General features: G+C 47.1%; 2 protein-coding genes and 1 pseudogene across 5 annotated transcripts; 2 read left to right on the top strand and 1 right to left on the bottom strand.

Annotated features, from left to right (window-relative positions):
- On the top strand, nucleotides 1–23536 carry LOC123396440 (annotated as a pseudogene).
- LOC123400128 (serine/threonine-protein kinase RIO1-like) lies at nucleotides 16531–22261 on the bottom strand. 4 transcript variants are annotated; one of them, XM_045094539.1, is made up of 7 exons: nucleotides 21944–22261; nucleotides 19733–19989; nucleotides 19240–19368; nucleotides 18876–18955; nucleotides 18278–18724; nucleotides 17200–17358; nucleotides 16531–16795 (listed from the first exon to the last, which is right to left on the bottom strand). In XM_045094539.1, exons 5-7 carry the CDS (start codon nucleotides 18515–18517, stop codon nucleotides 16598–16600), a joined length of 597 nt encoding a protein of 198 aa, XP_044950474.1. In that variant the 5' UTR covers nucleotides 18518–18724; nucleotides 18876–18955; nucleotides 19240–19368; nucleotides 19733–19989; nucleotides 21944–22261; the 3' UTR covers nucleotides 16531–16597. The 4 variants fall into 4 exon arrangements, with proteins under 4 accessions (XP_044950474.1, XP_044950475.1, XP_044950477.1 ...); XM_045094540.1 differs by having other exon boundaries at nucleotides 19733–19984; XM_045094541.1 differs by lacking the exons at nucleotides 16531–16795; nucleotides 17200–17358 and adding an exon at nucleotides 21360–21520 and having other exon boundaries at nucleotides 18235–18724.
- On the top strand, nucleotides 19996–21136 carry LOC123400129 (probable inactive receptor kinase At2g26730). The gene has a single exon (XM_045094543.1). The coding sequence runs from the start codon at nucleotides 20378–20380 to the stop codon at nucleotides 20915–20917; it is 540 nt and encodes a 179-aa protein (XP_044950478.1). The 5' UTR covers nucleotides 19996–20377; the 3' UTR covers nucleotides 20918–21136.
- Nucleotides 23537–24699: the final 1163 nt, after the last annotated feature.

The following is a 24699-nucleotide window of genomic DNA, read 5'->3' as shown; positions in this document are numbered from 1 at the left end:
AAACAGTTTTCAATTAAGTAGGTTATAATTGATGCAGAAATAAACACCGGCAGGTAGCTAAGATGATTACAAAAATGTTGGAATTCATTTGAGCAGCTACTGAACCCAACAACCTGCTCCATATATATGGTAAAATGGCATCCTATACCCTGGATGGTATGGCATGCTAACTTCGACAAGAAGATGTCCAGACTCCAGAGCCACCATGCCACTCTCCTTCGTCTCCCCCTCCTCCCTCCCTCACTCCCCAACAGATCCCCTCTTCCCACTTCCTCCTCGCCCCAGCAATGCCGCCTAGCTCGTAGCCGGCGCGCCCGTCCGTACATCCGTCGGTTGCAATGGCGTCCGCGGCGGCGCTGCTGTTGGCGGCCGCCGTAGTCGTCTTGCTGGCATGCCTGGCACTCGCGGACCCGCCGGCGAGGGAGCAGTCGGCGCTGCTGGCGATCCTCGCCGCTACCCCGCACGAGCGCAAGCTCGGGTGGAGCGCCTCCACGCCGGCCTGCGCTTGGGTCGGGGTCACCTGCGACGCCGCCAACTCCACCGTCATCAAGCTGCGCCTACCCGGCGTCGGGCTCGTCGGCCCCATCCCGCCGTCCACCATCGGCCACCTCACCAACCTCCATGTGCTGTCCCTCCGGGCCAACCGCGTTTCCGGGGCCATCCCTGAAGACATCCTCTGGCTCTCCGCTCCGTCTTCCTGCAGGACAACGCCATCTCCGGTACCATCTCGCCGCGGGTCTCCGGGCTCGCGGCGCTGGAGCGGCTCATGCTCTCCCACAACAACCTATCGCGCCCCATACCCTTCACGCTCGGAGGGCTCGCCGCACTCCGCGCGCTCAGGCTCGACGGCAACCGCCAGTCCGGCAAGATCCCCAGCATCGCCAACCCGAGGCTCAACACAACCGGCTCAACGGCTCCATCCCGCGGGCGCTCGCGCGGTTCCCCGTCGACGCCTTCGCCGGAAACCTCCAGCTGTGCGGCACACCGCTGCCCCCCTGCAGCCCCTTCTTCCTGTCCCCGTGGCTGGCGCCAGGGATGGGCCCCAGCAATGGCAAGCCACCGAAGAAGAAGAAAAAGAAGAAGGTATCCACCGCAGCGATCGTCGGCATCATTGTGGCCGTCGTGGTCGTCGCGCTGCTGCTTCTGGCCATCCTGTTCTACTGCAAGAGGTCTCGGCGAGGCGTGCGCGCGGACGGCGCAAAAGATTGTTGCCTCTCCTTAATGGATCCAATAAATAGATATCCAGGTTTGGGTACTTCTATAAAAAATATTATAGTTCCAATAAATTGGTATCTAGGTTTGACTACTTCTATAAGAAGATTACTTCATCTAGCATGTAGACACATGAAGAAACATATTCCTTGTAATCTGTAGACACTTAACTTGAAGCAGGCCAGCAGCTAAAAAACTGATATTAAGCATGCATCCTGGGTTCAGGGGCTCAATCTTTCCAAGAAATTACGAAAATCATCATGCTTCAGTTGCCTGTTTCCTGGCATACAATGTGTTCACTCATTCCAACAAATACTGGAGGACTAATAGACATAGCCCTGTGGTAGTTGAAGTGATTTCTGAAAAAGAAAATCGTAATATTACAAATTGCAAGCTGTCCAAAGAGAAAGATATGTTTAATTTGATGATTTGGCACAGAGTTATAACACTGGAGAAACTGGATTTACAAAGTCAACTGGGATTAAATAATAAAGTAAAATCGGGTTATAGATTCAGTTATTTATGTTTTGAAAAATCTACATTATGTAAAACTCTAAACGTAAGTGCATCTACTGCCCCTTAGTGATTTTGGTTGTTTGAAGACTTATAGGTTAAGTATCTAATGTGTTTATAAGTGTACACAGGATCTATAAGTCATTGAGGAGTTTGAGATATTTGAAGAATATCGACCCCTAAAAATATACATCTTTAGTTGAAGAAATTGGTCTGAAGCTGAAGAAATGAATCGCGAGGAATCTGCGATGAAATTGATATTCCTCATGAAGATACTGATATTGAGAAGACCGGTGGTTCCTGAAGAAAATCATTTTGAAGAATTTGAAGCATGAAGATTTACGATTTCTGTTTTACTTTCTTCGCATTTGATGAATAGGAACACCGTACTTTTAAAGGGGGTCAAAGTAACGCTATGGAATGGATTTCCTCATGATGCTCAACCCAAGCCTAATCCTACCAAAAGCCTCAAGTGAGGAATATGAGTGACATGAGGACTCTCACAGTTGAGGGTTCCGACCGTTTCGATAACCGCGCCAAGTCACTGGTCTTATCCACTCCAACGGTCATATTATTTAAGGGCATTGGTGTCAAATCATGTCGGGATGCTCCCAGGCTATAAATAGCCACCCCCCACAACCACTAGCTGGTTGGCTGCTCCGTTAGAAACTGACACTTGTCATAAGAGCAACCCAAATTCCTCAGAGTCTTCGAGAGTAATTCATCAGTGAGGAAATACACCACCCACCGAAACCACAAACCAAACCTAGTGATTGAGCATCACTGAAGAAGTTGTTCCTGTGTGGGACTGAAGCCTTTTACCTTTGAGGACTGTGCATCCTCCAGACGGTTAGGCGTCATGGTCTAGAGCATTCCAACAGTCAATTGTGGATCGTCGGGTGACCAAGTTTGTGAGGGTTTGGAAGTCTGCCGTGAAGACTTACCACGAGTGTTGGGCGAGGACTGTGTGTCCTTAGCTCAAGGAGAATACAGTAGGGATTGTGTGTCCCGGGAATGGGTGTCCTTTGGTTTCAATACCAAGCCGCTCCAAACCAGATGTACAACTGTCACAGCAGTTGGAACTGGGTCATCAACGACTGTCTTCTTTGAGAAACGGGTTCTAATTCCTCAACTCCTTACTTTCTCTGTATTATGTGTTGATGACTTTCACTGTGACTATTTGAAGAATTTGCTGAAGACTTTCTCTGAATTTCCTCAACCCCAAATTCTTCACAATAGTTAATCATCGTCTGTATTCTACGTGCCTGCTTACTGTGCAATCTGTTTTCACATTCTTCACTCTGAAATATTGCTGGTGTGAACGTTTGCACGTCTGATCCTTTACTGTTTCCGCTGTAAGTTAGTCATCAGTGAGGAATTTCCTCAAAAGGAATTTCCTCAGCGATGAAATTCTAAAAACCTCCTATTCACACCCCCCCCCTCTAGTCGATATAACGCACTTTCAATTGGTATCAGAGCAAGGTACTCTCTTGTTCTGTGTGATTTGTGTTTAACCACCTGGAGTTTTAGTTATGTCGACTGCAGGCATGTTTAAGGTGACTGCAGCATGTCCTACCTACGAAGGAAAGAACTTTCCCTTCTGGAAGAACAAAATGCAAATGCATCTACAAGCTATTGATAATGATCTCTGGTATATTGTGGAAAATGGAGTCCCCATCATCTCTGCCAGTGTCGCTGCAGCTGATGTGAAGAAATTCAAGCAACTCGATTCTCAAGCGAAGAACACCATCTGTGGCCATCTGAGCCCTGGCCAGTTTGGAAGAGTAAGTGCTTTGGGCTCTGCAACACTGATCTGGGAGAGACTGTGCAAGGTAAATGAAGGAGTATAAACCCAGCGTGACTCTCGTGTTGATATTCTTCGCAATCTCTTCAATCGCTTCAAGAGACATGACAATGAATGCTGCCAAGACACCTTTGATTGCCTCACTGACATATCAAATGAACTGCAAGCACTGGGAGCTCGAGACATCACTGATCATGAAGTTGTGAAGAAACTGCTGAGATCTTTGGATTCTTCATTTGACACTCTAGTTCTGATGATTCAAGAAAGACCAGACTACAAGATGCTGGATCCAGCTGATATCCTTGAAAGGCTAAATACTCATGAATTCCAGCTAGAAGAAAAGAGAGATCTATATGGAGAATGTTATTCCAGACCACGTGCACTGAAGGCTAGAGCAATTTTCTCATCTGAAGAAGAAGACACAGATGACAGCATTTGTGACCCTGAAGAATTTGGACAGGAGCTTGCAATGCTTGTGAGGAAATTCCAGAGATTTACACGACGTGGCCAGTTCGGTAAATCATCAAGAAGAGACATCAGGAACTCAAAATCTGCATCTGAGGACTACAAGAAACTAACCTGTCACAAGTGCAAGAAATCAGGTCACTACAATGCTGATTGTCCCCGTTGGGGAAAGGAATCAAAGAAGAAGAAATACAAGGATGACAGTTCTGATGACTCGAAGAACAAGAAGAAATCTTCAAAATCCTCATCTTCGAAGCCCTCATCACACAAGAAGACTAGTTTCAGAAAGGCTCGGGCACTTATTGGTAAGGAAATGTACTCCGAGGCAGAATCAGAGGAATGTGATGAAGAAGAGGGTTCTCGAGAAGACTCGGAATCTAGACAGGCTAGTCTTGCACTAGCAACCACTTTCGTCAGCAAGTCAATCTTCAATCTTGAAGAAAATGATTGCACCATCCATACTGATAACTATGCTGATGACTTCGCTCCAACCTATTGCTTCATGGCAAAAGGTTCAAAGGTATCAAATAATGCCTCCTCCTCTGATTCAAGTGACTGTGAACCTAATGATTATAAGAAACCCAGTTATAGTAAACTTGCTATCATTGCCACTAAACAACAAACTGCTCTGGAAAAGCTTCAGAAACTGCTAGACCAAAGTGATGATCTGTTGAATGATGAAATGAACCTTAACCAAATCCTCACTGATGACATGAAAAGTCTTCAGTCTAGATTTGATAATCTTCAGGATCGTTATGATACACTCCTCACTGATCATGAGAAGCTTTCCTATGAATTTCTTCAAAGGAAGCTTGATCTTGAGAAGCTGAGGATGTCTCATGATGATCTTCGTATGGAAAATGATTCATTACTAGTTCAATAGATCAGCGCTAGTCAATTTGAATTTATTCCTCCATGTCTTAAATGCATTGAACGCGAAACTGCTAATTCCTCACCAGAATCATCAAATGCTACCATTGCTACAAATTCTTCAACTGCACCTGTTGTGTCTATTTCCTCACTTGAGGAAAACACAAATGTTACTGGTGAAAATGCAGGGTTGAAGGAATTGTACATGACAGGCATTTACAAAAGCCTCAAAGGACATCAAACCCTTTGTGATGTGCTCAAAAAGAAGATCTTGAACAGGAACCCGAGGAAAGAAGGAATTGCCTTTGAGAGGAAATGAAATGCTGATGGATCTTATTGGAAACCCGAGCAGTATCCCAAAACCTCATGGGTTGCTGCTACTGGGCCTCCTTTTGATCCATCTAATCTAACTGGCTTCTCATGTGAATTATCCTATTCCTCGGATGAGTCATTTGATTCCAACTATAAACTGTTCAAAAATCAATCTGGTGAAGTATTTGCTCGATATGTTGGAACTAACTGCAGGAATGGCCCTCCTCTGAGGAAAATCTGGGTTCCCAAAAGTTGTCTTGAAAATCTTCACGTGAATGTCCTCATGACACCACCACTGAAGAATTTGAACCCCAGATCAAATTCCTCAGGAGGACCAAAGTCTTCAAGAGGATCAAAGTCCTCAACTGGTCAAAACTATGCTCGTACCCGTGCTTATGCGTCTAACATGCAGGGAAACTACAAGGAATATGAATATGAGCGTTACTCCTCAAATCGTTATGTTCATAAATCCTCAAACCAGTTCTTTGCATATTCATATCAGTACTTTAATCCCCATACTGTTAAGAGAAGTGCATTAGCTTCAATGCCACCTTTCTCATATGGTGCTCGCAGGATGATGAACGCTTTGGCACCCCTTCAGATGTGGGTGGTGAAGAAATCGAACTAATCATTTCTGCAGGACAGGTCTCTAGATGAAAATCATCATCTGAAGAATTTGCTGGAGACCTGAGGAAATGCTTGATAGGACACAAGCTAATGATTGATGAAATAGAAATATTTCACACGTCCTTACATTTCTGTTATGATGAAATTACTGAACTGATGAAATTAGTATCATATTCTTCAAATCTGAAGCATATGAGATGGTAAGCTGTACTAATTCATCTGCATGATGACAAACCCAAAAATACTGAGTGGGTTCTCGATAGTGGCTGCACACATCACATGACTAGTGATAAAAGCTTACTGATGAATATGCCACTAACTCCATCACCTCTAAAGCAAATCACATATGCTGACAAAGGTAAAAGGAAGGTATTGGGACTTGGCAAAGTAGCTATTTCCAAGGATAGGCATATGGACAAAGTGATGCTTGTTGAATCCCTTGGTTTTAACCTTATGTCAGTCTCGATGCTTTGTGATCTTGATATGATTGTTATATTTGGTAGATATAGATGTGTAGTCATCATGGAATCTGACAGATCCAAAGTCTTCGAAGGTGTAAGAAGAGGGGATTTGTACATTGTTGATTTCTCTACAGGTCCTCAACCAGCCACTTGCTTACTAGCAAAAACCTCAGAAGGATGGCTGTGGCACCGAAGACTAGGTCATGCAGGCATGAGAAATTTGCACACGCTTGCGAAGAAGAAGCATGTCATCGGCATCGAATTAGTTAAATTCCTCAAGGATCATCTCTGCGGTGCTTGTGAATCTGGGAAAATGACTAGATCCAAGCATCCCTCTAAAACCATCATGACCACTACAAGTCCATTCGAATTGCTTCATATGGATTTATTTGGACCTACTCACTATGCCACACTAACCAATGCAGCATCTTTATATGGCTTTGTCATAGTTGATGATTATTCCAGATATACTTGGGTGCATATCATAGTGTATAAAACTGAAGTGCAGGAAATCTTCAAACGATTTTCTTCAAGGGCCTCGACGAACTTTGGCATCAAGATCAAACACATCAGGAGTGATAATGGAACCGAGTTCAAAAACACTGGTCTTCATGATTATCTTGATGAACTTGGTATTACTCACGAATTGTCTGCTCCTTATACTCCTCAGTAGAATGGTGTCGTCGAAAGGAAGAACAGGACTCTGGTTGAAATGGCTAGAACTATGCTTGAAGAATATCAGACTCCTCATTGCTTTTGGCCCGAAGCAATCAACACTGCATGTCATATCATCAACAGGGTATATCTTCACAAATTCCTCAAGAAAACCTCATATGAACTCCTCACTGACAAGAAACCCAATGTAAGTTATTTCAAAGTCTTCGGTGCAAAATGCTGGATTAGAGATCCTCACCATAGCTCAAAATTTGCACCTAAGGCACATGAAGGTTTTATGCTCGGTTATGGAAAGGACTCGCACACTTACAGAGTCTTCAACAACTATCACAACAAAGTTGTTGAGACTGTAGATGTGCGGTTCGATGAAACTAATGGCTCGCAAAGAGAGCAATTGCCTTCTTATCTAGATAAGGTGTCTCCTGAGGAAGCAATAAAGCTTAAGCCTGCTGAAGACATTGTCCCCACTGAGGAAATTGGTGAAGAAACGATCCCCATCGCTGATAAAAACCAAGAATATGCACCTGAGGAAATTGCAACAGCACCACTTCCTCAACCCAGACAAAATCCTCAACCAGCTCATCCGAGGATTGCAAACGAAGTAGAACTTGACAAAATCCTCAACGACGTCAACGCGCCAGGTCCTCTCACTCGCTCAAAAGCTTCACACTTAGTTAACTTTTGTGGGCATTTTTCCTTTGAATCCATCACAGAACCCTCAAAAGTTGTTGAGCCTTTTCTCGAACCGGAGTGAATCCAAGCTATGCAAGACGAACTTCTTCAATTCAAGCTCGGTGACGTATGGGAGCTCGTCAAACGACCAGATCCTCGCAGGAACAACATCATCGGCACCAAGTGCATTTTCCGAAACAAGCAAGATGAGGACGGTCAAGTGGTGAGGAACAAGGCACGACTTGTAGCCCAAGGCTACACCCAGGTTGAAGGAATAGATTTCGATGAAACTTTTGCACATGTTGCTAGACTTGAAGCTATTCGAATACTACTTGTTTATGCTAATCATCATAACATCACCTTATATCAAATGGATGTGAAAAGTGCATTCCTCAGTGGTAAGCTTGAGGAAGAAGTATATGTTGCTCAGCCCCCAGGTTTTGAGGATCCAAAGAATCCAGACAAAGTCTTCAGACTCAAAAAGGCTCTGTATGGCCTCAAGCAAGCCCCTCGGGCATGGTATGATACATTGAAGGAATTCCTCATGAAGAAAGGCTTCAAACCTGGTTCACTCGATCCAACTCATTTCACAAAATCCTATGATAATGAGCAGTTTGTATGTCAAATATATGTTGATGATATCATATTTGGTTGTACTGACAAAAGATACAGTGATGAATTTGCCTACATGATGAGTGAAGAATATCAGATGTCCATGATGGGGGAGCTGAAATTCTTCTAAGGACTTCAAATTCGTCAACAAAGCAATGGAATCTTCATATCACAGGAGAAATACCTCAAGGATGTTTTGAGGAAATTTGACATGCACGAATGCAAAGGTGCCAAGACACCAATGCCTACCAACGGCCACCTCGGCACTGATGAAATTGGTAAAGATTTCGATCAGCAGGTATACCGTTCTATGATTGGCTCCTTATTGTATCTATGTGCATCTAGGCCATATATAATGCTTAGTGTTTGCATGTGTGCCCGTTTTCAAGCAAAAGCGAAGGAATCTAACCATAAGGCTGTGAAACATATTCTTCGATACTTAGCTCACACACCAACACTAGGATTATGGTATCCCAAGGGCTCCAATCTTCATCTGGTAGGGTATTCTGATTCAGACTATGCTGGTGACCGTGTGGATCGCAAGTCAACTTCTGGCACATGCCATTTCCTCGGAAGATCACTAGTTTGCTGGTCCTCAAAGAAGCAAAACTGCGTATCACTCTCGACTGCCGAAGCTGAGTACATTGCTGCTGGTTTTTGCTGTGCTCAATTGCTGTGGATGAAGCAAACCCTCAAGGACTACGGCATCAACATGAAGAATGTGCCTCTCTACTATGACAATGAGAGTGCTATCAAGATTGCATACAACCCAGTACAGCACTCGAAGACCAAGCACATCCAGATTCCTCATCATTTTCTTCGGGAGCAAGTCCTCAAGGGCAATATCCTCATCGACCATGTGAAGACTGATCATCAACTGGCAGATATCTTCACTAAGCCCTTGGATGAGAAAAGGTTTTGCAAGTTGCGGTGTGAGCTAAATATCTTAGAGTCTTCAAATGTTTATAAAAACATGCACACATCCTAACACTTATGCAAAGTTGATGACTTAGATGTGCAACACATGATGAAACGATTTTCTTCAACTGATGAAGAAAGTCACTCTGAATGTGAAGAAATTAATGAAGAAATTGATTCTCAGGGCCCTACGACAATTCTACGCGATGTCTGTAATCAACATTCTTATATGGTGGGTAACGCTACCGCCCAATGTGAAATTCCTCAAGTTGATTTTCTTCAGATGATCAATTTCCTCACAATGCATTTTTCTTCAAAACAACTATTCTTCATTGTCATGATTTATTACAAAATCTTCAAAAACACTTGATGACTTTCAGTTTCCTAGATAGACTGTGATTTCTTGTCCTCAACAGCATTCACTTATTGCTATTTCTTCAAGTTGATGTTTCTGCTAAGTGAATGTGATCGGACCCTACTTTCCCTCTATGCTATACTTATCCAGTCTATTCAATTCTTCATATGAGTTCTAATTGCTACTTTGTTCAAAATCCTCACTGCATCCTTCTCAGCTGATGATTTTGTAACGAAAATCCTCAAATCTTCAAAAACTGTTTTCTTTAAAGGCACAGTAACTAAACCCCCACTTCCCACGATCGGATAACCACGATCTCCACTATCTCCACCGCATCGTATGGGAGCTACACGTGTCCTGCGGAGACGTAGAGGCAGGGGCTATCTGGTCCGACATTTTCGCGCCAACAGTAACTTTTGGCTATAAATATGTCCTTATCCCCCTCGGCATCCTCTTCTTCGCCTCATCGCTCTCCTGCCACAGCACACTCCACCGAACCCTAGCGCCACCGCTGGAAGTCTTGTCGCCGGTGAGGAAGAGCTTCACTGCCTCGACTTCTCCGTCGCCAGAATCACCCGGAGTCGGACCATCTTTGTCCGTCGCCGCCGTAGACGTCCTTTGTCGCCGAGTTAGGGTGCATTGGACACTCGAACGAAGAGCCTCTCCAACACTACTTTCTGTGTTCTTCGTACGCACCTTCGAGGGTAAATATATCCCATTTTTATAGCACATTAGATCTGAAATTTTACATCTTCTATGTGAAATCTGTTTTTCCTCAAGATACAATGCGCACATGATTCCTCAAACACTACCTATCACCACAATCATTGATGAACTAGCTAAGCATCTAAGATTTTCACGATATTCCTCAATTGTGCGAAATTTCGGATATGTACAACTCTGGAACCCAAGAACAGTATGCTTAGGCAAATTCCTCAACCACTGGTTCTATTCCTCAAACTGTCAAACTTTTTCATTTTCTTTAAATCTGAGAACGCATATGACCTCTCCAAATTCCTCGCAGCTATACTCTGTTCACACGTACACACATGTCAGCTGATGAATCTTTCGGTTCTCATCACATTAACTCATTTGCAGCATTTCTGGAAGAAACTCTTCAAGGCTCATCAGAATCCTCAAGAGTTCAAAATCATCAGCAAAGTCCTCAACTGAAGAAAATGGAGGAAGAAAGAAAACAGAAGGGAGGAAAGAAACTTGAGAAAAACACAGCTGCTGATATCCCTGAGGACATATACTTGGACTATTGTACGCTTGATGAACATGAGACAATGGCCAAGAGAAAAATACGGCTGCAGAAGATTGAGCGCCGATGTGCGAACGAATGGAAGGAGTACAGGTTTGTGACTCCCAAATATGCGAAGAAATTTGCGTTGAAGCCTCCTGGCAGAAGGGCCCCACTTGAGGATCATCAAGTAGCACATCCCTCAAGCCTCATGACAATTGATGACTATCCAGATGAGAAAGAAAAGCATTTGGCCAAGCTCAAGAAGCAGGCAGAAGATGCAGTGAGGAAATTTAATGAATCCTCAGTTGCTGCCTCCGGTGCTACAAATTCCTCAGCGGCAGAAACCTCAGGCTCCGAAATTCCTGACACGCAGTCTGTGCCATCAAAGCAAAGGGCTCCAAGGCCTCAAGAGAAGTCTGCTCAGGCTTCTGTCACAAAACCCTCAGCACCAAAACCCTCATTACCAAAATCTTCAACACCAAAACCATCAGCGGCAAAACCATCAGACCAATCTCCTTAGCACCAAAATCCTCAGCTCCACCTCCAAAGCCTCAAGAGAAACCAGTACAGAAGCATGTCGTGAAACCTAAGACCGCCAGCTCCAGCTCCTCACTCCCAGCTGCAACTAGCTCGGAGACAAAGTCTTCAACACCACTTATGAAGACTTTGGCAACTGCTGAACGTGCACCTCTGCCCAGCTCCAGCAAAATCATCGCAGTCCCGTCTGCATCAGAGGGAAGTGATGAATATGATGATGAAACCCTGCAAGCCATCAATAGAAACAAGCAAGAAAGGGTAGCTCAAGCATCAGGCAGTGTTATTCCTCTGGCCATGGACCCCAAGGTCCTCCTTGACTACATCAATATCTGGTATGAGGATCCAAACACTCCCATTGATGATTTGAAACTTCCTTCTGGCATCAGCCACATGGTGGTCACCTTCATAAATGAAGCCAAGTGGAAAGAACAGCAGGCCAGGCAGGCAAAGGTTGCAAAGGCCAAAAAGGAGAAATTCCTCAGGCAGAATCTTCTCAAACTGACTCCTGATGCACTGGTGTCAACCCAGGAAGAGCTGCAAGTATTGACTGACAAGTACGACAAGCTGTCAGATCGCAAAAGCATCAAGAGCAATTTCATCAAGCTAGCCACTAGTGTTGTTGATGACTACAACAAGAGAACCGCACCCCCAGCACCAACTCCTCAACCCTTGGTTAAGGAGCCAGCAGATGCATCTCCTGATGAGGAGGAAACTCCTCAAGCTGAGGAAGAACACCAAGAGCGCCGTGTTGATGAACCGGCTATTGAAGAAATCATCACGGAAACTGCAACTGATGAAACTGTTGCCACTGATGAGACTGCTCATGACCCAGCTGCTTCATCAAAGCAGGCTGATGACTCGGTTCCAGCTGGTTCCTCACTACCAGCTGAAGATTCTGAAGAAAGAACACCTCCACCAAAAGCTTCAAAGGTGAAGAAGATAATTCCGTCTGCATCAGACGCGAAGAAAACAAGGGCTGCTGAAAAGGAAGCCAAGAAGAGAAAAGCCTCCTCAGCAGTAGAAGAGACTGAGGCGAAGCGCCTCAAAGAAACTGAAGAAACTGCTCCTCTGGACCCAGTGCCTCTCAATGTCGCCCCTTCCTATGAGATGGTCGTCATTGATGACCTAGCTACAAGGGCAGATGAGGAAATTAGGATGTCGCCTCTGAGGAACACACTGATGAGGAAATTCAGATTGATGACAGTCCTCAACCTCTTATTCCTCAGACAGAGACTGCTCAAGCTGAAAATTCAGATGGATGACAGTCCTCAACCTTTTATTCCACAAAGCCAGCTGAGGAAAAACAAGCTAAAAATCCTCATGTTGATGAAATTGTACACTCTGAGAAGACTCCTCAAGATGAGAAACAGGCTGACCCAACTCCTCGAAATGAGAAAGAAGCAGAAATTCCTCAGCCTGAAGCTCAGCCAGAGCAAGCATCATCTCCTCAGCATGAAGTACAAGCTGATGAAATTCCTCACCTTAAGGAAAATGCTGAAGAAAATGTACCCGCCCAAGACAATCACTTCATTGTGCTCAACCCAGAGACTGCTCTTGTTGTCTCCTCCCCCATTCCTCAGCAAAATCTTCAGCCAGTTCAGCGCCAGCCATTCTCCAAGCGTCCAAAGTTTCAGAAAGAAGATTTCTTTGAAGAACGCATGTACTTCATCGGAGAGAACCCTTATGACAAGACTCAAATGAGGCATCTGAAGTTTTGAACAAGGACTCAGATGAACTACTATTCCTCTGTGCTCTGTGGACGCAACAGGATATTCCAGCACAGGCACATTCCTCATGTTGAGCTTGAAGCAATACCCTGCCTGGAACCAGTCCTCAATGTACTCCACGATGTAGGTTTGCTCCCCATGTGCTCAGACATATCAGACTGGAACAGCGAGCTTATTCTTCAGTTCTATGCCACTCTTCACATATCTGGCAACGCTGACGACATCAACACTTGGGTGTTTGACTGGATGTCTCAAAACACTCACTACAAAGCTCCTGCTTCTGAACTCCTCAGAGAACCGCCCGTACCAATTCCCTCAGATGGGGCAGTGAAGCTTTATGGTGAGCGTGAGCTACCAAATGGAATGATAGAAGTCCTCATGAAGCCTTTGGCTGCAGGCAAACCCCCAAGAACAACCTTCCTCGTCCACGAGCTCAAGTACACACCCCGGTCTGTCTACAGAATCCTCTGCAGTGTGCTCGCGCCAGTCAAAGTCCATGACGATGAAGAAGATGTTGTAGGCCTCATGAAGAATATCCTCTTCAACATCATTCACGGTATTCCTATTAATATCCATGATTTCTTCTTGAGGACTTTGGCCGACAATGCAATGTGCCCCTATGATCACAAGATTTATGCCTAGTGGATCATGAGATTCATCAGGACAAGGACATGCATCAACTTTCACGCTGATTGTCAAAACCATGTTGGTTATATGCCTCCTATCCGGGTCAACAAGAAGACTTTTGAACCCATTGAAGGGAAAGGAAAATCTGTGATTGAAGAAGGCAACATGCCCCTTGATGGCCAGTTCAGAGAGCCAGAAGCATATTCTTCATGGGACGATACTGAGACTCATCTAGCAAGCCCAGTTCCTCCTCGCGTGCTGAACACCAGAGAGCTCCTCCTCAGTCTTCACCAGAAGGTGGATCGCAACCACAAATGGGTCAAACGCTAGTTTGGTGCCATTGTGAAAACACTCACTGAAACACAGAACTCTGTGAAGATTAACCATCACTATCTGCATGAGGTTTTCGATCGCACCTGGGCTACACTTGCACATCTGAAGACTCAGACTGAGCTTGAAGAAATGGACTTTGAGCGAGACTTTGACTGGTCGTGGCCTCCCAAGAGGAAGTTCAGGCCCATTCCAGTGCCAGACCGAGAAGACAGCTCCTTTTCTTCATTCCGCACTGCTGAATCTGATGAGGAACAACTCGACACACCAACCGGCCCAAGGAAGAAGACTACTCCCAAGAAGCGTCACGGCTCTTCCTCAACCGCCAAGAAATGAAGTCTTCGCGGGCGTTAGTCCTCAGTTTGTCCCTTTTTGTCACTTGATGACAAAGGGGGAGAAACTCGAGAGTTAGTCTTCAAGCGGGATATTTTTGGGGCTTATGAACTATATTTAAGTTACAAACTCTTGGCTCTTCTGAATTTTTTATGTAATGAGTTGTAACTTAAGCCCGATGGTACTCTGACGCTTTTGAATGTTTTTCTTCGCATGCTTATTCCTCAAGTTTTAATGCACGCATGCTGGAATTTGTCAGATACCATTTGCCATCATGCATCTTCATTTTCTTCATATGATATGTTATATGTATGCATGATTTACAAGACTCACGGGGAGATCTCCATGATATAAATCATCAATGTGCATCTGCTATAAGAGCAAAATCCTTAAGGTATGCACATCTTCAGGGGGAGTCTCTCTGAATCTTCTTTTCAAATTCCTCAAATGAGTATTTACACTTCATATTTTTGATCCCTGTTGAGGACTTAACCTAATTGTCATCAACCACCAAAAAGGGGGAGATTGTAAGTGCATCTAGTGCCCCGTAGTGATTTTGGTGGTTTGAGGACTTATAGGTTAAGTATCTAATGTGTTTATAAGTGTACACAGGATCTATAAGTCATTGAGGAGTTTGAGATATTTGAAGAATATCGACCCCTAAAAATATACATCTTTAGTTGAAGAAATTGGTCTGAAGCTGAAGAAATGAATCGCGAGGAATCTGCGATGAAATTGATATTCCTCATGAAGATACTGATATTGAGAAGACCGGTGGTTCCTGAAGAAAATCATTTTGAAGAATTTGAAGCATGAAGATTTACGATTTCTGTTTTACTTTCTTCGCATTTGATGAGTAGGAACACCGTACTGTTAAAGGGGGTCAAAGTAACGCTATGGAATGGATTTCCTCATGATGCTCAACCCAAGCCTAATCCTACCAAAAGCCTCAAGTGAGGAATATGAGTGACATGAGGACTCTCACAGTTGAGGGTTCCGACCGTTTCGATAACCGCGCCAAGTCACTGGTCTTATCCACTCCAACGGTCATATTATTTAAGGGCATTGGTGTCAAATCATGTCGGGATGCTCCCAGGCTATAAATAACCACCCCCCACAACCACTAGCTGGTTGGCTGCTCCGTTAGAAACTGACACTTGTCATAAGAGCAACCCAAATTCCTCAGAGTCTTCGAGAGTAATTCATCAGTAAGGAAATACACCACCCACCGAAACCACAAACCAAACCTAGTGATTGAGCATCACTGAAGAAGTTGTTCCTGTGTGGGACTGAAGCCTTTTACCTTTGAGCACTGTGCATCCTCCAGACGGTTAGGCGTCATGGTCTAGAGCATTCCAGCAGTCAATTGTGGATCGCCGGGTGACCAAGTTTGTGAGGGTTTGGAAGTCTGCCCTGAAGACTTACCACGAGTGTTGGGCGAGGACTGTGTGTCCTTAGCTCAAGGAGAATACAGTAGGGACTGTGTGTCCCGGGACTGGGTGTCCTTTGGTTTCAATACCAAGCCGCTCCAAACCAGATGTACAACTGTCACAGCAGTTGGAACTGGGTCATCAACGACTGTCTTCTTTGAGAATCGGGTTCTAATTCCTCAACTCTTTACTTTCTCTGTATTATGTGTTGATGACTTTCACTATGACTGTTTGAAGAATTTGCTGAAGACTTTCTCTGAATTTCCTCAACCCCAAATTCTTCACAATAGTTAATCATCGTCTGTATTCTACGTACCTGCTAACTGTGCAATCTGTTTTCACATTCTTCACTCAGAAATACTGCTGGTGTGAACGTTTGCACGTCTAATCCTTTACTGTTTCCGCTGTAAGTTAGTCATCAGTGAGGAATTTCCTCAAAAGGAATTTCCTCAGCGATGAAATTCTAAAAACCTCCTATTCACCCCCCCCCTCTAGTCGATATAACGCACTTTCACTAAAGTAACTACTGAATTGGTAAATTAGAAATGGCAGGATTGTGGCACATTAATCAAATTGTCCCGATGGAGCTCAGACTTGTAAGGCATTATAGATGGCAACACTATCCATGTGTGACGCCATGACATAACTTAATGTACCTTTCTTAGAAATTATAGTTTTTTGCTATGTCCCACAAGCATGCACAAATACATCTCCTGGATGAACCAAGTCGCATGATACACAAGCAACCATATTATGGACGGATAATATACGCCATCTAGTTTGACGATGCACTTATTCTTGGAGTAACCTACAACAAAAAACAACCATTCATTTCCATCTTCTGTTAAATTTGAGATAGGGGTTTGCTCTGTCATGGTGCATGCATCCTGCAATAACTTAAATTGTATGAACAACTAATAAGGTCTTTCTCAGGCCTTGTGGAGGGGCAACTTCTGGGGCGTGCAGGGACACACGCCCATACTGCTCTCAAGAGTACTTCTTGTAGATGGCCTTGAGCTTGCTCTGCGGGGCAGCGGCGTGAGCCATGCCTAGCATCTTGGCAGGCCCCCTGAAACCAACAAACAGATAGAATTTCCATGAATTCCAACTCATGCAGCCAAGTTCATCAATCAGGCAGGTAGAAAAGAGAGAGACAAGTAAATGGATCACTCATAGGAGTTGTGGTTCAGCAAGTCCGGTGTGATGCTTAAGGGTTTCTGTCCAGATAGGGCTTATTTTCACCGTGCACCGAGCAGCGTACACGGCAGACGCTGCCAGCAGCGAGGGGCCCACGGTGACCAGCTCGTATTCCATGAGCGCCATCTCGGTGAAGAAGAATATCATGTTTGCAAGGTGCATGCATTCACAAGAACAGGAGGAAAAGAAGTTTAGCACTACGTAGGACGCAAATTCCATGTCAGACAGAGACAAGTTCAGAGATCAGAATCAAAATCCATGACCAGTTCTTCTCACCTCCTTGTCGCCCCCGGCGGCCTTGGCGAACCGCACCAGGAAGACGTACGGGGTTGGCACCGTGAGGTTCCACGCCATGCTGTTCAGGATATTCTTCTCCATGGAGAGGATCTGCTGCCTCGAGTAGGAGTTATTGGCGATGGATATGAAATTGCCTACCTGCAGACAACAGACACTTCAGATTCAGAGTTCGTTCATCGAGCAGTACAAGGCCATCCACGAGACGGAGCGGCGCGTGGGGAGCTGCTCCCTAGGCAAAGAACATGAGAGGAGGTCGGATCGGGCGGTGGCGGATCTGGAGGCCGGCACTCCGCCTAACTATCCCAAGGGCGGCAACAGGCACAACAAGACCGTCGGCGTCGTCCGGCGACGGCACGGGCACGGCATCCTCGCGAAAGGACGATGCCGGAACCTCCGGGTCTGTGGCCGCGGCGGCGGCCGGAGGCGGGATGGGAGAGGCTAGCCGGCTTGTGTTTGTAGGGAAGGGCGCGGGGTACAGCTTTGACCTGGAGGACCTGCTGCGCGCGTCGGCGGAGGTGCTGGAGAAGGCGAGCGCGGCGAGCGAGCGGGGGCGAGGCGAGCGGCGCGGCGCGAGCTGCGGCGGCTGCGCGAGGCAGGGTGGGCGGGCCGAGCGTCGGCGCGAGCGGCGGCGGCTGCGCGAGGCAGGGTGGGCGGGCTAACCGTCGGGCGAGCGGGCGGCGCCGGCTGCGCGAGGCAGGGTGGGCGGGCCGAGCGTCGGGCGAGCGGGCGGCGGCTGCGCGCGGCAGGGTGGGTGGGGCGAGTTCGAGTGTGGGGCGGTTTCCGAGCATGGATGTGGGGGTGGGTTTCTTTAGCGATGGGATTAACATGGTTGGTTTCGTTAACGAAGGGATTAACGTTTCGTTAATGCTGATCAAGACCATTATATTATGTATAATCAACGGCTGATATCCTCAGTTGGATCTGCCCCCTCGAGCTTTTATTAGTAGAGATAGTAATGGTGCACGTGCAACGCACGTCTAAAATAACAAACGATATGTCAAACATCAGAAATCCTAACAAAGTATATGATAAATTTATTGAAAGTTTCATATTTTACATGTATTCCGGTGCGGGAGTTGGGCAAGTCCGTGGCCGCCGTTGTTCCTTGCCCGCCGAGAGAGGACCATGGCCCCGATCGAGGGCCGCTTCCCGCCGCCACTTCAGAGAAACTGGGAAGAAAAAGGGCCTCTAAAAGTGTGAAGTTCCTGGTTACTTTTTTCTTGATTTCTGATGACATATTTAAGAAAGTTCTCTCCACATTGATGGATTCCTCAGCATAATTCGCAAGAAAATTCATTCCTAATGATTCTACAAATTCCTGAAATTAATCATAGATATTTTAGTAACAGCAATATGAAATTACGAATAAGGTATGAAAAATATATCCCACTGTTTAAGATTTCTCATTTCATTTTCAGCCGAGGTTTTAACCATTTTCCGGGGATTATGCTTGCAGTAACCACATCTAAAACGATAATCTCCTTGAACATATCTGTCTCTATCCCTGCAATAAAGAAATGTCATTCAAACCATTTTAGAACAATTATTTTAACAAATGCGAAAAGGATAGAGCATATCACATGACACAGTACTGCAATATGTTTCAACAAGAATCTATAGGGAGCAACAAACAAGTGTAAAGAATCAAATCTTACTTAAAGACAAGGACCGAGGTTTTATAGACTTTGATTGCTAGCTCCTGGCCATCTATTTTTGTTGCATGATAGACATTTGCCTGCACAGGAAGTGGATTAATGTTGAATATAGAAGTAGATATACCCAATAGATAAAACAGCTAATCGAAACCAAGCGGATAGAGCAGCATTCTTTTTATTATATTTACCGAACAAGGAGCTGTATTTCATTTATTAATTTACCGAACAAGGAGCTGTATTTCATTTATTAAGGGAATGGAATGGTACATTAGGGTTATGCAAGATGGCAAGTGCAAGCAGACATGTTTGGCTCCAAAAGGCATAGGACAGAATAAATATCACTTAGCAGGGAGCATGTAAAGACCTGTTCCACCGTAGCACGATCGGCCTTCTCATGGTTCCTTATTTTGCCAATTGATGTATCCCTTATGCTGTCCCTGATTGCTGTCGCTACCGAATTTGACATCCCCACGTTCATTCGACCTTCCCACTCCTTATAAATAATACAAAATCCATCACATAAGATATTGAGCACAACGTACCATAACACGAGACTGTAGATAGAGAGTGGATTTTCAACACCCGGGTGCCTAGGCACCCTCTATGAACTTGGGGAGTACATTGGCTCAATCCAAGTTAGCAGATGCAAATCAGGTGCACATTTATAATATCAGATAACACTCATTAATATTAAGCAATTCATCTCTGCACAGTTAACGACTACAATTTTTGTATGATTACCAATGGTACGAAATGATATAGAAGGACGAACCACCGTGGTGACGACTTGTAAGTTCGCACCACCTAGAAATGGCTGGTTGGAAAGAATGCATGGATAGTCGAGGCAGAGAGACTACCATATCGCCATAGCGGGGCTGCTGCGAGAAGCACACTTCTGGGCGGAGCTTCGTTGCCGATGAGCTCGGATCTGCTAGGCCGCCGACAATATGTCCAGGAGCCATCAGAGAGATGGAACAACACCTTCACTGTGTGTGCTCACCTGCTTGACTCCGGATCTGGGTCGATGCCACTACTGTGTGTCCTCTCCATACTTGCGAATCCATTGCTCCAGAGCACTCATTTCAGCATTTATATAAACTTGGATCAAGCTGTGCTGAAGAAACAATTTTCAATTAAGTAGGTTATAATTGATGCAGAAATAAACACCCAATTTTCAATTAAGTAGGTTATAATTGATGCAGAAATAAACACCGGCAGATAGCTAAGATGATTAAAAAATGTTGGAATTCATTTGAGCAGCTACTGAACCCAACAACCTGCTCCATATATATGGTAAAATGGCATCCTATACCATGGATGGTATGGCATGCTAACTTCGACAAGAAGATGTCCAGACTCCAGAGCCACCATGCCGCTCTCCTTCGCCTCCCCCTCCTCCCTCCCTCACTCCCCAACAGATCCCCTCTTCCCACTTCCTCCTCGCCCCAGCAATGCCGCCTAGCTCGTAGCCGGCGCGCCCGTCCGTACGTCCGTCGGTTGCAATGGCGTCCGCGGCGGTGCTGCTGCTGGCGGCCGCCGTAGTCGTCTTGCTGGCATGCCTAGCACTCGCAGACCCGCCGACGAGGGAGCAGTCGGCGCTGCTGGCGATCCTCGCCGCTACCCCGCAGGAGCGCAAGCTCGGGTGGAGCGCCTCCACGCTGGCCTGCGCTTGGGTCGGGGTCACCTGCGACGCCGCCAATTCCACCGTCATCAAGCTGCGCCTACCCGGCGTCGGGCTCGTCGGCCCCATCCCGCCCTCCACCATCGGTCGCCTCACCAACCTCCAGGTGTTGTCCCTTCGCGCCAACCGCGTGTCCGGGGCCATCCCCGACTACATCCTCCGGCTCTCCACTCCGTCTTCCTGCAGGACAACGCCATCTCCGGCGCCATCCCGCCGGGGGTCTCCAGGCTCGCGGTGCTGGAGCGGCTCGTGCTCTCCCACCACAACCTGTCGGGCCCCATCCCCTACACGCTCGGAGGCCTCGCCGCGCTCCGCGCGCTCAGGCTCGACAGCAACCGCCAGTCCGGCAAAATCCCCATAATCGCCAACCCGGGGCTCAACACAACCGGCTCAACGGCTCCATCCCGCGGGCGCTCGCGCGGTTCCCCGCCGACACCTTCGTCGGAAACCTCCAGTTGTGCGGCACACCGCTGCCCCCTGCAGCCCCTTCTTCCCGTCCCCGTCGCCGGCGCCAGGGATGGGCCCCAGCAATGGCAAGCCACTGAAGAAGAAGAAGAAGGTATCCACCGCAGCGATCGTCAGCATCATCGTGGCCGCCGTGGTCGTCGCGCTGCTGCTGCTTCTGGCCATCCTGTTCTGCTGCAAGAGGTCCCGACGAGGCGTGCGCGCGGACGGCGCAAAAGAGTGTTGCCTCTCCTTAATGGATCCAATAAATAGATATCCAGGTTTGGGTACTTCTATAAAAAATATTATAGTTCCAATAAATTGGTATCTAGGTTTGACTACTTCTATAAAAAGCTTACTTCATGTAGCATGTAGACACTTGAAGAAACATATTCCTTGTAATCTGTAGACACTTAACTTGAAGCAGGCCAGCAGCTAAAAAACTGATATGAAGCATGCATCCTGGGTTCAGGGGCTCAATCTTTCCAAGAAATTACGAAAATCATCATGCTTCAGTTGCCTGTTTCATGGCATACAATGTGTTCACTCATTCCGACAAATACTGGAGCACTAATAGACATAGCCCTGTGGTAGTTGAAGTGATTTCTAAAAAAGAAAATCGTAATATTACAAATTGCAAGTTGTCCAAAGAGAAAGATATGTTTAATTTGATGATTTGGCACGGAGTTATAACACTGGAGAAACTGGGATTTACAAAGTCAACTGGGATTAAATAATAAAGTAAAATCGGGTTATAGATTCAGTTATTTCTGTTTTGAAAAATCTACATTATGTAAAACTCTAAAGTAACTACTGAATTGGTAAATTAGAAATGGGAGGATTGTGGCACAGTAATCAAATTGTCACGATGGAGCTCAGACTTGTAAGGCATTATAGATGGCAACACTATCCATGTGTGACGCCATGACATAACTTAATGTACCTTTCTTAGAAATTACAGTTTTGTGTTATGTCCTACAAGCATGCACAAATACATCTCCTGGATGAACCAAGTCGCATGATACACAAGCAACCATATTATGGACGGACAATATACGCCATCTAGTTTGAAGATGCACTTATTCTTGGAGTAACCTACAACAAAAAACAACCATTCATTTCCATCTTCTGTTAAATTTGAGATAGGGGTTTGCTCTGTCATGGTGCATGCATCCTGCAATAACTTAAATTGTATGAACAACTAATAAGGTCTTTCTCAGGCCTTGTGGAGGAGCAACTGCTGGGGCGTGCAGGGACACACGCCCATACTGCTCTCAAGAGTACTTCTTGTAGATGGCCTTGAGCTTGCTCTGCAGGGCAGCGGCGTGAGCCATGCCTAGCATCTTGGCAGGCCCCCTGAAACCAACAAACAGATAGAATTTCCATGAATTCCAGCTCATGCAGCCAAGTTCATCGATCAGGCAGGTAGACAACAAAGAGACAAGTAAATGGATCACTCACAGGAGCTGTGGTTCAGCAAGTCCAGTGTGATGCTTAAGGGTTTCTGTCCACATAGGGCTTATTTTCAGCGTGCACCGAGCAACGTACACGGCAGACACTGCCAGCAGCGAGGGGCCCACGGTGATCAGCTCGTATTCCATGAGCGCCATCTCGGCGAAGAAGAATATCATGTTTGCAAGCTGCATTCATTCACAAGAACAGAAGGAAAAGAAGTTCAGCACTATGTAGGACGCAAATTCCATGTCAGACAGAGACAAGTTCAGAGATGAGAATCAAAATCCATGAACAGTTCTTCTCACCTCCTTGATGCCCGTGGCGGCCTTGGCGAACCGCACCAGGAAGACGTACGGGGTGGGCACCGTGAGGTTCCACGCCATGCTGTTCAGGATATTCTTCTCCATGGACAGGATCTGCTGCCTAGAGTAGGAGTTATCGGCGATGGATATGACATCGCCTTCCTGCAGACAACAGACACTTCAGATTCAGTGTTCGTTCACCGAGCAGTACAAGGCCATCCACGAGACGGAGCGGCGCGTGGGGAGCTGCTCCCTAGGCAAAGAACATGAGAGGAGGTCGGATCGGGCGGTGGCGGATCTGGAGGTCGGCACTACGCCTAACTATCCCAAGGGCGGCGACAGGCACAACAAGACCGCCGGCGTCGTCCGGCGATGGCACGGGCACAGCGTCCTCGCCAAAGGACGACGCCGGAACCTCCGGGTCTGTGGCCGCGGTGGCGGCGGGAGGCGGGACGGGGGAGGCTAGCCGGCTGGTGTTCGTAGGGAAGGGCGCGGGGTACATCTTCGACCTGGAGGACCTGCTGCGCGCGTCGGCGGAGGTGCTGGGGAAGGGGAGTGTGGCGAGCGAGTGGGGGCGAGGCGAGCGGCGTGGCGCGAGCTGCGGCGGCTGCGCGAGGCAGGGTGGGCGGGCCGACCGTCGGGCGAGCGGGCGGCGCGAGCGGCGGCTGCACGAGGCAGGGTGGGCAGGCCGAGCGTCGGGCGAGCGGGCGGCGCCGGCTGCGCGAGGCAGGGTGGGCAGGCCGAGCGTCGGGCGTGCGGGCGGCGGCTGCGCGCGGTAGGGTGGGCGGGGCGAGTTCGAGTGTGGGGCGGTTTCCGAGCGTGGATGTGGGGGTGGGTTTCTTCGGTGGTTGGTTTCGTTAACGAAGGGATTAACGTTTCGTTAACGTTTCGGCAATGTTGTTTAAGACCATTAGATTATGTATAATCAACGGCTGATATCCTCAGTTGAATCTGCCCTCTCGTGCTTTTATTAGTAGAGATAAAGCGGACAACAATGGCTTGGTTTGCCTGGTCAAAGAAGAGGTAAGGCCGACGGTGATGAAGCTTTGCAAGATGGCGTTGGCGAACGGCAGTACGGCAAGGTGCTAGGACGCGGCCTCCGGTGGTGCGGCAAGGGCTGACTAGGTCAACGCGAGTGACGGCGAAAACGACCGAGCGTCTCCGTTCTCCTCACGTGTGTGCGTTGCAGCATGGAATCCATGGCGTAGAGGAAGGGGTAGCGGGGCTGGCCGAAAAGGGAGAGGTTGGGCGAGGGCCCACGGATCCGATGAGGTCCGGGTGCAGGACGGCTTCTGTGGTGAGGGGAGGCCAGATCCGAGGTAGAGGGAGCTCATGGCAGCGACCATGGTTGGGGAGCTCGTGTTGCTGCAAGTACAGAAAGAGAATGAGAGAACTAGGGAGAGGGAGAGAGGTAATGGGAAAAGGAAGGAGAAGGAGGAGGGCAACTACGGGGCCGACCTGGGCAAGGTCCCACGACAGCGGCGGCTCGCTGGAGCTCTGGCATGCTCGTCACCGGTGCTAGAGGACACGCGGGCGAGGACCCTGGGGTGCTCGTGCATGAGAGGTGTGGGTGCTAGAGCACCTGGCGTTGCGGGCTAGAGGCTGAGCACGACATGCACGAGATGTTGCGAGAGCGGCTGGGCATCCGGGTGCTAGACTAGTGCGCTTGCGGGCGGCGGACGCGTCCGTGCGGGAGAAGGTGGGCGTGATGGATCTCGATCTCAGGAAGCAGAGGAGCCACGGTGGTTAGTCGATGGCGAGTTGGGAGGATGCTGAGGTGGGACAAGACACCGGCAGTGCCGAAGGGACAAACTCCATAGATTTTTGGGTTGATCAATATAAACTAGGGTTGCACTATATATAGCAAGTGGTCTAGGTTTAGGGTCATTTAGATCCTCCGATCTTGATCGAATGGTCGGAAAAATTGGGTTAGGAAGTCCAA

This window comes from Hordeum vulgare, chromosome 5H (genome assembly GCF_904849725.1).
Source record: "Hordeum vulgare subsp. vulgare chromosome 5H, MorexV3_pseudomolecules_assembly, whole genome shotgun sequence".
NCBI lineage: Eukaryota > Viridiplantae > Streptophyta > Magnoliopsida > Poales > Poaceae > Hordeum > Hordeum vulgare.
Note: the sequence above shows the minus strand (reverse complement) of the source record. Positions and strands in the feature narration are given on the sequence as shown.

What these genes read in the sequence shown, in the direction of transcription:
- LOC123400128 (XM_045094539.1), bottom strand. Translation starts at nt 18,517, where the DNA reads ATGAATTTTCTTGCGAATTATGCTGAGGAATCCATCAATGTGGAGAGA. An exon ending in ACTCCCGCACCGGAATACAT is followed by an intron (nt 17,359 to 18,277) that starts GTAAAATATGAA and finishes TGTTGTCTGCAG; the next exon opens with GTAGGCAATTTCATATCCAT. An exon ending in CCGCCGGGGGCGACAAGGAG is followed by an intron (nt 16,796 to 17,199) that starts GTGAGAAGAACT and finishes TGTTGGTTTCAG; the next exon opens with GGGGCCTGCCAAGATGCTAG.
- LOC123400129 (XM_045094543.1), top strand. Translation starts at nt 20,378, where the DNA reads ATGGCGTCCGCGGCGGTGCTGCTGCTGGCGGCCGCCGTAGTCGTCTTG.